This window comes from Bufo gargarizans, chromosome 4 (genome assembly GCF_014858855.1).
Source record: "Bufo gargarizans isolate SCDJY-AF-19 chromosome 4, ASM1485885v1, whole genome shotgun sequence".
In the NCBI taxonomy this organism is placed as follows: domain Eukaryota; kingdom Metazoa; phylum Chordata; class Amphibia; order Anura; family Bufonidae; genus Bufo; species Bufo gargarizans.
The window spans coordinates 109666160-109678596 of record NC_058083.1 but is presented as its reverse complement, the minus strand read 5'-3'; the positions used below and the strand labels follow the sequence as shown (position 1 = coordinate 109678596).

The 12437-nt window shown below is 42.8% G+C and overlaps 1 protein-coding gene across 2 annotated transcripts in view; it reads right to left on the bottom strand.

Moving 5' to 3' along the window:
* Positions 1 to 12437, bottom strand: part of AGXT (alanine--glyoxylate and serine--pyruvate aminotransferase) — a 43772-nt gene that overhangs the window by 16411 nt on the left and 14924 nt on the right. For both annotated transcript variants that reach the window (XM_044290267.1, XM_044290268.1), the window contains exons 2-8: positions 11947 to 12139; positions 6907 to 6971; positions 5275 to 5375; positions 5033 to 5103; positions 2638 to 2722; positions 1447 to 1542; positions 91 to 160 (exon numbers count right to left, since the gene is read on the bottom strand). In XM_044290267.1, the coding sequence (XP_044146202.1) occupies positions 91 to 160; positions 1447 to 1542; positions 2638 to 2722; positions 5033 to 5103; positions 5275 to 5375; positions 6907 to 6971; positions 11947 to 12139 (681 nt within the window). The remainder of the gene's footprint in view (positions 1 to 90; positions 161 to 1446; positions 1543 to 2637; positions 2723 to 5032; positions 5104 to 5274; positions 5376 to 6906; positions 6972 to 11946; positions 12140 to 12437) is intronic.

Here is a 12437-nt window from a genome sequence, read left to right as displayed (position 1 = left end):
TGCGTCAAAAGATTCATTAGTCTTCTTTCCTAACTGAGGTCCTTCTCCTTCATTTTCCTCTCAGCATTATATTTGAGTTTTAAAAATCACCTTCTCAGCCAGGATTGCCAGTCCTTCTCTCAGGCAGTAGAAGCCGGTCACTGGTCCTGTATGATGGTATCTGAAAAATGGTAGTGTTTAAAAATTAATTCTACAAGGATGAGTCAAAAATGATCTGCAGTCTGGCTGCAGAATTTATTTTAATCAAGTTTCAGAAAAGACAAATACATCTTTTTTTGACATTATCTCCCTGCTTTTCAATACACTTTGTCCATGTGTCAACAAACTTTCCATATTCGATCATTAAAAAAGGTTTTAGGCTGAGCTGTGAGCCACGAATGCACCGCTGTCTTCACCTCTTCATCAGACGTAAATCTTGGCTGATTTGCAAATAATTTTTCGCATTATCCACTGTCATTCATCTATCCAACAGAATCAGTTCACGTACATTTTCAATCTTGTCATCAATCGTGGACGGGCAAACGGCTCCTTCTTCATTGCTGACACGACTTTCCTTGAACTTCTCTGTCCATTCATATACACTTCTTTGCGACAAAACACTTTCCCCGTACAGTGCACAAAGTCTTAGATAAATATTGGCACCAGACACACCCTCAGTTCACAAAAAAACAAATCACTGCACGCTGCTCTTCTTTCGTGCAAATTACAAGGGGGGCAGCCATTGTTCCTCACAGCGCAGTCACAAATGAACTGACATAACACATTCAAACCTGCAGAGCAGTGACTCGGGAGATTATGTCAAAAAATTTACTTGTCTTTTCTGAAAGTTGATTAAAATTCTACAGCCATAGCACAGATACATTTTTGACTCTTTGTATATATGTATCAACTTCAATTTTTAAAGAGTAACTCAACTTCTTCTGTGCTCCCTGGACTATTAATAACTGCTGGCATAGCACATGGGTACCCTGTACCCATGTACTATGCCAGGATTAGCTGAGCGGAGCAGGCTCCTGCTTCTCCAGTGTTCTGTTTATGTGCAAGAATTAAGCAAAAATCACATGAAAATATTCTCAAAGTCAAAATACTTTTCAAATGGTGAGCACCTCATAGTCTGTGACCTAAACGTAGTCACTTCTGTGTGAAACCACAATGTTTTATAACATGGCACAGTGTCAGACTGGGGTTTCTGGGCCCACCAGAGGTAATCATTCTCAGGGCCAAAGTCTAATAAAAAAAAGATAGACCCTAGTGAAAAGTGATTTGGGACTCTAAGGCCAGTTTGTCTTCACAGCTTCAGAGACTGGGTCCACAGGAGGACCCTCAGGTACTCTGTTGGCCAGTACGACCTTGACATGGTACCTAGGTCTTCAGTAACTACAGCAGCTCTTGACCTCGCCAGGTTTGCCTACCACTAGTCTAAGGGAAGCTCAGATTGTAACTTACATTCTTGGTTTTCCATCACAGCCCCAGTAGTTTGAAAGCCATGTCAGGTCCACGTAGAGAGAGGGTGGTTTTGTCTTACGGCTGAATATCTTCTTACTGTACAAGGAAACAAGTCATTAGCTGTGTGACCAGTGCTAGCAAGCCGTTATAGCGGTAGTACTCTATTCAACTGTGCTTTTTATCCATGTGCAGTTCATATTACAGAGGCAACTCATGCATTACATTATGCCTGAGCATGGGGGGAACTAACTCTCCTTAGGGAGAGAGCACCTTAATCAGTGTGAGAAGACTTATAGGCCATACATGCTCCTCTGGAATTCTGGGAGGGAAAAAATGCAAATGAGCTCTTAACAAGCTCTGCCTCTAATGCCACCAGATGGAAGGCAGCTATCCTATAAGTCAATATTCAGCTCTTAAAATAAGCCTTGAGACATGACTTGGATATTAAATAAGCCAGCACCTCATCTGCAGACAGCTGTTTCAGGGTGATTGCCGCTCATCAGTGCAGAGCAGAGAGAACTGGCTTACTTGGGTGAGAGGCCTGTGTCCGTGTCAGGGGAAAACTAACTCTCCTTAGGGAGAGAGCACCTTAATCAGTGTGAGGAGACTTATAGGCCATACATTCCCTTACATTATGCCTGGCATTTAAAGGTAAGGCTACTTTCACACTGGCGTTCTGGCTTTCCGTTTGTGAGATCCGTTCAGGGCTCTCACATGCGGTCCAAAACGGATCAGTTTGCATTCTAATGCATTCTGAATAGAAAAGGATCCGCTCAGAATGCATCAGTTTGCCTCTGTTCCGTCTCCATTACGCTTTGGAGGCGGACACCAAAACGCGCCTGACAAAACTGAGCCAAACGGATCTGGCACAATAGAAAACGGATCCGTCCTCCATTGACTTTCAATGGTGTTCAAGACGGATCCGTCTTGGCAATGTTAAATATTATACAAATGGATCCGTTCTGAACGAATGCAGACGGTTGTATTATCTGAACAGATCCATGACGGATTCGCACCAAACCCAAGTGTGATAGTAGCCTAAGGTTTCATTTTGCGCAAATTACTGCAATGATTGTATTAGATAGCTTCATAAATAGCAAATATATTTGAATAGTAACTCAAACCAATGACATCGCCTAACCGGTAAAGATGGAGGTACTACGGTTCAGTGCAATACAGTCATAAAAGTACCTTGCAGCTTCGCTGAATGAGATGGGTCCAGTTCCTGGAGGAGCATTTAATACTTTCTGAGAACCAGAGTATAAGATATCAATTCCTATAAGAAACACAAAGATAACAGGTGCACAGTGGGTTTGTACTTAAGTTTTAGTTCACAGCAACCAATTAGAGTCATATTTGTAGGATATATTTTTGATGATTGCAATCCTACGATGTAGTGACACTGTCTATCCTTTAGGTGGCAGTCTAAAAGCACCTGATAAACTTCACCTACATCACTATTGAGTACGCCCGTCTACCGTCACATCACATAATCTACCTGCTCCTCTACCTAGATTCTGCTGATGTCTGAGCAGGAGCCTAATCTGCCACCTTAGTTCAGAACATGAAAAGCTTATTATTGTTGTTTTATTGTTGGTAATGTTCAGGGATAGTGTACAAAGTGATGTCACCGTACAAGGATAATGCTCACAGTGATGTCACAGGTCAAGGAAAGTGCACATAGTGATGTCACAGCACAAGGAAAGTGCACATAGGAATGTCACAGTACAATGAAAATGCACAGTTATGTCACAGTTAGGCCTCATGCACACGACCGTTGTGTGCATCCGTGGCCGTTGTGCCGTTTTCCGTTTTTTTTCGCGGACCCATTGACTTTCAATGGGTCCGTGGAAAAATCGGAAAGTGCACCGTTTGGCAGCCGCATCCGTGATCCGTGTTTCCTGGCCGTGAAAAAAATATGACCTGTCCTATTTTTTTCACGGCCAACGGTTCACGGACCCATTCAAGTCAATGGGTCCGTGAAAAATCACGGATGCACACAAGATTGTCATCCGTGTCCGTGATCCGTGATCCATGTCCGTTTTTTCCTATCATTTCAATGGCAAACTTGACTTAGATTTTTTTTTTCATTTTTCATGTCCGTGGATCCTCCAAAAAACAAGGAAGACCCACGGACGAAAAAACGGTCACGGATCACGGACCTACGGACCCCGTTTTTGCGGACCTTAAAAAAAAACGGTCGTGTGCATGAGGCCTTATTCACAGGTTAAAAGCCCAGAAACCCTATAAACAGTGATGCCTCAGTTGTGAAATAACGCACAGTGACCTCACAGTACAGAGATAATGCACACAGTGAAATGGCAGTGCAGCCTTGAATGTTATTTCCATCCAGACATTTACACCTCTGGGACCTGCAGCCGTCTTGAGAACGAGAATGGAGAAGTGGTCACACATACACCGCTCTCTCCATTCACTTTTTTGGAGTCGAATAAGCAGACCCAGAGGTAGGACCCCCACCTATTAGATATTATGGCATATCATGTGGCCAAGAGGGAAAGGCAGAGGTGAAGCGGTGCTTTGAGACGCTAGGCCCACCCCTCGGTGCTTTGAACATCTTGTTGGCATAAGGATAGAATTACACGTTTTTGAAAAAGGACGCAGTGGATTATTTTTTTTTTTTTTTACAAGAGAGTGGAAGTTTCACTCAGCATAATCTATGTTTATGCCATGTTTATGGTATATACTCAGGGTACATGTCCGTAACCTATCACGGGCCTGATTTATGTCCTTTTTAAGATGTTGAAAATTATACTCAGCTACACTGTTTAGTATAAAGGGATCCTGCAAAAGAACAGACAACATGGTTGGTCCTTTGTTCTCAAGGCGATAAGTCACATCTCTCCATTAGGAACACATGCATGCTTGGCCCAACCAAGCGGTCGTGTGTGTGGGAAGGTTGGGAAGAATAGCTGTCATCCATACAAGCCAAGAGCCATTCAATGAGTATGACAATCCAGCTACTTGAAAATATCATTATTACTAACTCGGCTGAAGCCATAATCATTAGTCATCTTCTAACTGCACATACAGGCATTTTGGATTAAGATTTAGTGGACAGAAATATCAGATTTTGCGCTAGATTTTTTTAGGGTGGCCATACACCTTAGTCTAAGGTTGATCAAAATGGATGATTTAGCTAAAATGAACGTTCATTGGTTGAAATTTAATCAGGAACAATTTAGCCAACAGACCATTGAAAAGAAGTCGGCCATGTTTAGAATTGTCGTCTGATGGTCAGTTCGAAAGATCTTTATTTGAAAGAATGCTCCCAGAAAGAGCTTTCATCCATTGCCCAATTTCATTGAACATGCATTTCCAGTTTCATCAACTGTAATGGCCAATATGGACCAAAATGTGTATGGCCATGTCTGTGAAAAGAACATTCACCAGATGATTGTTTGTTCAACTGCTGTTCAACCATCAACCAACTTCTATGTAATGTGCATGACCACCTTTGGACTACACAATCTAAGCAAGTCTAGCCATAGGTGTCCTTATAGAAGGTAACATGTGGCATATATTACAAAAAGAATTGATATGGAAGCATATCTCATAAATAGCTTACCCTGCTTGTCCATGTAGATAGGAGCACCTCCTAGAGATGCCACAGAGTCTACCAGAAGGAGGCAGTTATACCTGTATATGGAGCAGACATCACATACTTATTTCTGGGCCATCATTCAATGCTACTTTAATGCATCTCTATAGTGGTTGGAACTCCATTTTTCTAATGCAAAGCTTCAAATCCCCTAACGAATCATAATGGTAAATGATAAAAGTCTGTCTTTCCACCCGAAAAGTACATACCAGTGACACAGGTCTCCAATGCCATCTAATGGCTGCACCACTCCACTGGATGACTCTCCATGAGTGATGAAGAAGAGAGAAGGCTTGTGCTTAGCTAGACCCTGGAATGTAAAAAATACATAAAGTACAAACCAAAACACTTACATGACCTCTTTGTCCTTTTGATCTTGGATCCAGTCAAAAGCTTGTGTAACGCCCCAGAGTGGCATTACCACTTTTGCACCCCACTACTGTCTCCTATGAGCTAATATAGTGTCATCCTATGCATTTATTTCAGGTCCAAATACTGTGCATTTCTAATGTTGGTAACTGTTCTTGTTCATGTAATTTACCTGGTTCACCAGAAGGTGGCAGCAAGCATGGCAGAGCTATATTTATAGAGAGTGGAACCCTTCTTTCCATTCTAACCCCCCCCCCCCCCTCTGTGGTGTGGTGGGCGTGTCCCACTTGCTTCAGGGAGGGTGGAGTTCTAGTTAGAGTCAGTTCTAGTTTACCCCCTGCAAAGGGAGGGTGTGCAGCAGGTGCACGTCCCTGCTAGACGTGCCTTGCCCAAGCCAGCTAGAGCACCTACAGCTCTGCTGGATGTCGAGGCCACAGCTTGAAGCCTCTGAAGCCAGGAGGAGTTTTCCCTGGATTAAGCTAGAGTCAGAATACAAACATAATTAGCGTTTGGATATTGTCTACCTCTGGTACAGCTTCGGTTACTTTCACACTTGCGTTGTTTTCCGGTATTGAGATCTGGCAAAGGATCTGTTTAGTCCTCATGCATTCTGAATGTAAAGAGATCTGTTCAGGATGTCTTCCATTCCGGCAGCACTCTGTTTTGTGACCGGACACAAAACCGCTACAAGCTGTGGTTTTGTGTCTGGTCACAAAAACGGATCCGGAACTGAAAACAATGTAAGTCCATGACTTTCACTGTATTTCCGTTTTGATTTCAGACAACCGCATCCTAATGGAACAGATGCATCCTGATGTGCAAAATCAAGACGGATCCATTTAATTCCGGTATTGAGATCCTCTGCTGGATCTCAATACTGGAATTAACAACGCAAGTGTGAAAGTAGCCTTAAAGGGGTATTCCCGTCTCAGACATTGATAGCATATGACTAGGATATGCCATCAATGTCAGATCGGTGCGGGTCCCTTGTCTGGGATCCTCTCCTATTCACCAGAAATGAAGGGAAAGCAGCCATGCATGTGTGGCCACCTTCTTTTCACCGCTACTTATTTTATTTCTAGGAGGATTAACAAAGGGTCCACAAAACACACAGTTCAAAGAAAGAGTGCTTCAGAATTATTTCATAGGGAGTATTTACTAACTCACATAGAGATATAGCCAAGTTAAAATTGACTCTGATAACACGTCACAATGTCATCTCGTTACAAAAGCCATTAAAATCCATTGAAAAACTCAATTAACATTTTCTTGCCATTGTTTAATGGGTTAACCATCAACTTTAGCTGGGCTTCATCTGTATATCAGGAAGTGTGACAGATCCTCTTTACTGTGAGATGTAAAACACAATACTCCATTTTTTATCATAAGCTGGGTTCCTGTGTAGAAATTACTATTGGGTGAACCTATAGGCATTTTGCTTACAGTATAATGTAATGGTGGGTTTATATTACCTCTTCTATTTCTTTTAGGTTGAACCCTTCACCGGGCGGTTTTGTCAGGAGATGTACAACGGCACCTAAATGACACAAAATAAGTGATCATGGCAGTTTTCTAGCCTTATCTTTTTAATTACCGGTCATGTAGTTCTCAAAGCTGCTGCAGAAGGACATTAGTTTGCATAAAGCATAACTGGTGCTCTTCTATACCCATATTAGGCTACTTTCACACTTGCGGCAGAGTGATCCGCAACGGAACTGCCCGCCGGATCCGCCGATTTGGATGTGACTGAAAGCATTTGTGAGATACGTCTCACAAATGCATTGCAAAAACGGATCCGTCTTTCCGCTTGTCATGCGGACAGACGGATCCGTCTTGTATTTTTTTTCAAATTTTTTACCGGTCTGCGCATGCGCAGGCCGGAAGAACGGATCCGGCATTCCGGTATTTTGAATGCTGGATCCGGCACTAATACAGTCCTATGAGGAAAAATGCCGGCATTCAGGCAAGTCTTCAGTTTTTTTCGCCGGAGATAAAACCGTAGAATGCTGCGGTTTTATCTTTTGCCTGATCAGTCAAAACGACTGAACTGAAGACATCCTGATGCATCCTGAACAGATTACTCTCCATTCAGAATGCATGGGGATAAAACTGATCAGTTATTTTCCGGTATAGGGCCCCTGTGACGGAACTCTATGCTGGAAAAGAAAACGCTAGTGTGAACGTACCCTTAATGTAAAAAAAATATATTTAACTTGAAGCTGAGGAAGGGTTAAATTTGAGTGTGAATATTTGGCAGATGCCAGTGAAAACAGGCAGTGCAGAGTCCAAGCCAACACTGCTGAGAAGTGACCAGGTGCAAGTCCAGACAACAGGAACATGGCAATAATTAACCTGGGCACAGAAATGTAGAATCGGGTCATCCTTAGGCTCCATTCACACGTCCGCAAAATGGGTCCACATCCGATCCGCAATTTTGCGGAATGGATGCAGACCCATTAATTTCCAATGGGGAGGGAAAAGATGCGGACAGCACACTATGTGCTGTCCGCATATTTTTTTCGGGATCCGCACTTCCGTTTCCGCCAAAAAATAGAACATGTCCTATTCTCGTCCGCAATTGCGGACAAGATTAGGCATTTTCTATTATAGTCTCCGGTCCGCAAATTGTGGAATGCACATTGCCGGTGTCCGTGTTTTGCAGATCCACAAAACACTTATGGACGTGTGACTGGACCCTTATAGTATACTAGCTGAAGGACCCGGCTTCGCTAAGGTATATTAAATCTATTTCATTTATTGTTTGTGTGTGTCGTTAAAATATATCAACACTATCCACTATAACAGTGACATCTACAGCACCCTGCCCCCAAAACAGTGACCTTCACAGCCCTCCACCCCTTAACACTGACCCCCCCCCCCCACAGTGCCCCACCCCCTAAAATTGGACCTCCACAGCAGCTCACCCTCTTAAGTTTGACCTTTACAGCAGCCTTCCCCTTTAACAGTGAGTTTTACAGCACACCACCCCCCTGACAGTGACCTCCACAGGGGCCTGCCCCCTTAACGGTGTCCTTTACTGGATTGGGGGCGTGTCCTTTTGAACAACTCACTCTAAGACAGCAGCACTGAGTTGATCTGCAGGGAGAAAGTCACCCTCCCTCCCACCTATGCAGCTGACAGAAGTTGATTTTTACCTTCATTTTTTCAATCCCCGTCGGCTGAGTAGAGGGGGTGTGGCCTACCCAGATCGGGGCGTGGCTTATCGGGACCTAGAAGTTGATTTTTAACTTCAGTTTTTCAATCTCAGTCGTCTGAGTGGAGGGAGCGTGGCCTAACCGGATCGGGGGCATGTCCTTTTGAACAGCTCACTCTAAGACAGCAGAACTGTGTGTAAGTTGCAGGGAGAAAGTCACCCTCCCTCCCACCCCTGCAGCTGACAGAAGTTGATTTTTACCTTAATTTTTTTCAATCCCTGTCGGCTCAGGAGTGGGAGGGGCATGTCCTATTCAGATAAGGGGTGTGGTTTAGCGGGGCCTGGGGGAGGTGTTTTAAGTCTTTTGAGGGTAGACACATTGTGGCAGGGGGCATGTCTGGGTTCCTTCCAGCAAGAGTGATGCCCCTCTGGGCACCTTATTGGCTCATTTGCATACCAAATAAACTGGATTTTAGAGGATAAAAACATCTATTGCTGGAACAAAGGCGCATCTGGAAATAAGGTACTAAGTGCTATTAGGCCATGGCTTTACTTTAATAGCGATTATCCCGGTGACAGATTTCCTTTAAAGCTCTCCTACAGTAGTGAAGATAAATGGCTGGGTTGTTATGGAAACCTGGTGTAAAGCTGTGTATGTGGAGGCTGAAGGACCTGCGAGCTTCTGTTGGCTGATAAGACCTGGTCTAAAACCTTCCCGGACACCTGATGTACCTTTGTGCCAAATTTTTTGATTTTAAATGCGACGGTGCGGATTCCTTTAGCGGATATACACACACATACACTCAGCTTTATATATTAGACTGGCAGAAGACACCATGCAAGCCCCTTCACTTCTCTTCAGACCATTCAGTTCTTGTTACAGACCTACCTAAGTACATACATTCATGAATGGCTCTGCTTCCTGTACTGTCATCTAGGCGAATCAAGTCCACCTATATTAGCTGAGGAAGGCCTCTTTCAGCGAATCACGTACGTGGTCTCCACAAACAGCACACATACCTATTGAATTTTCTGTTCACACATTAGTGGTTTTCTGTGCCCTATTTTGTCCATGGTCACAGGTCCCTCATACATATTATAGTCTATGGGTCCGTGAAAACGACAGACACAACACAGATGGCATCCATGTTTGTTCTGTGGTTTTCACTGACCATTGGTAGGAGATGCTCTGGAATCTAATGTTCAGGCTAGCAGTATCCGTGGAACACGGATGACACACAGAGGGCACAAAACAGATACACAGACCAAACACGGATCCTTCACAGACATCATCTGATGAACTACTGACCATCTTGTCACAGATGTCATCGCTGACATGGAATAAGGCCTCTTTCTCATAGTCAGTGCTTGGTCAGTGACTTCCATCAGTGATTATGAGCCAAAACAAAGAACGGGTCAAATACACAGAACAGGAGCAGATCTTTCCCTTACACCTTATGTCTGTGGAGGCTCCAATCCTGGTTTTGGCTCAGAATCCCTGACCAAATAACTGAATGTGTGAAAAAGGCCTAACTAGACTTTTGTGCATTCAGGGATTTTATACTATTTTTTAAGCCAAATCCACAAAGGGATCATACTGTAACTGGAGGAGATGTAAAATGGAAAGACTGAGGGGTGAATTTATTATGAAGAGAAGTCAGTTTTCTTCAATCTGCATTGTTGCAAATTGCCCAAAATGTATCAAATGTCGCATGTTGTTTGATAAATTTGGCACATCTTTAACCCCTAAAGTTAAAAGCCAGGCCAATTTTTGTTTTGTTTTTTTCTTCCCCGCTTTCGAAGAGCCATATATGCATTTTTGGTGGTGTTTTTCTGCTGTGTTTTTTAGGCAAAAACACTAGCCCCAGTTGTTTCAAGGGAATTATTAAAGGGGTTCTACAGGAATTATTTAATATGGTGGCAAGGAACAAGTCCGAGAATGTGAGAAGGACTGGATTCCTCCACTTGCAGAGCTGCCTTGGAGGATGAGGAGGCACAGCCTCACTACAAACTACACTGCTCTACAATAGATGGTAATGATGTGATCCTGCCTACAATATGCCATTGTGAGAGAGAAGTGTTTTTCCTCTATATATACAGTATGTACTGTGTTACTCTTTTCTGTCCACAAGATGAATCTTCAATATAACAAAACCACAATTGGTGCAATATGTGCGACACCGTACCTAAAATCACCAAAAATTCTACTAATTATAGTGGTCACTATACATTGACTTTTGTCTCTACTTGTGTGAGTTATAGTTCACATGTGCCCATAACCTTGGGGAGAGTATCTTTGTCATGGCATCTCATGTATTGCTGCTAAACTTGTTATAATGTCATTCATTGAGTTTTGTACTAAATTGCATCAATAAATTATAATTTTACATTATATGGTGATTTTTTTTTCTGTCCACAAGATGGCAGCAAACCAGACGTGTGACCCTCATATCCATTTCTTTGTCTTAAGGTCATTGGGGGAGGGGGGGTTAGGTTGCCATTTTTGAATGTGCCAATAAATCTCAGGGATACAATTAGCAAACTACTCCCATTTTGTCAAGAAGCCAATAGTCTTTTCTTAAGGAACACCCCTTTGTGATGTCATGTCTCCTGTTTAAGTGAATGTAACTTGATCAAAGTTCTCCTGCTCTCTTGCTCAGGGGGATGAGAAGATGCTTTCATGAAACCAACTTGTGTGTCTGGTATTATTATGAAAGCAGTATGGTACGTGCATACTTATACTTCTAATTGATTTGGCACCACACAAAGAAGATGAGAATCGCATGAATTGCGATAACACCATCAAGCCTGAGAGGAACGCTCACCAATATGTAGTATATGCAAGTGTAGTGCAGTGTAGTGAGGCCCCAACCCCTCACCCCCAAGACAGCTCTTTATGTGATTGAAACTGGCCCTAATCACATTCTAGGGCAGGTTGCTAGAGGCCATTTTAAATAATTTCACCCTAAGGTGAGTTTTTTTTGTGTCAATGGCTTTTTTTTTTCAAAATTGCAGGATGCTGTTGTTCTTTTGCTTATTGCCTGATATTTTTCTCCCATAGACTGCCATTGGTTTTTGCATGTCTTTTTTTTACCAATGCCCTTTTCCCTTACAGCTCTACAGAAGAAGTAACCTTGGCATGAAGAAGTAACTAGGCATGCTAAGACACCATTAAAGAATCCAGATGATAAAACACACTATTTGGGCGAAAATTCCTCAAAAAGTCATAAAAAAAAACCTGTGCATGGCTTTTTTTTTTAACCCCAAAAATGTAGGACCAAAACTGTGTGTGGAGGAGCCCATAAAGTGCTCTGTACACATCTTATATCACAGAGATTGAGTTGTCTGTTTTCCTTACCTATCCTTTGAGCAATGTCTGCAGCTCTTTCCCCCCAGATGCCATTTGAAGCCACAAGAACAATGTCACCTTTCTCTACCACATTAAATATAGCAGTCTCCATAGCACAGTGTCCTGAGCCACTCACGGCCAGGGTCAAGGTGTTCTTGGTCTGGAAGGCATACTGTATCCCAAGTTTAATGTCATCCATTATCTGTAGGAGAGAGATACATAAATTACTAAATCATTCATAACATTGCTCACCCACAAGCTCCATTCATCTTTCATAATGTTAGACATGACTGAGCACTTGGTGGCCTACAGACCACTCGGTCTGATTTGTGTCCTCTACTTGCATGGAGTTTACAATGGACATCAACCTCCCTGACATTGTCTATGATTCACCTCATCACCACAGTTTGTCTTCACTGAGCAAAGTAGTTGCTGTAAGACTTCACTCTATTAGATACCAGTACTGATGGCTGATGGATGAACAAACCACCTTTTGGTGA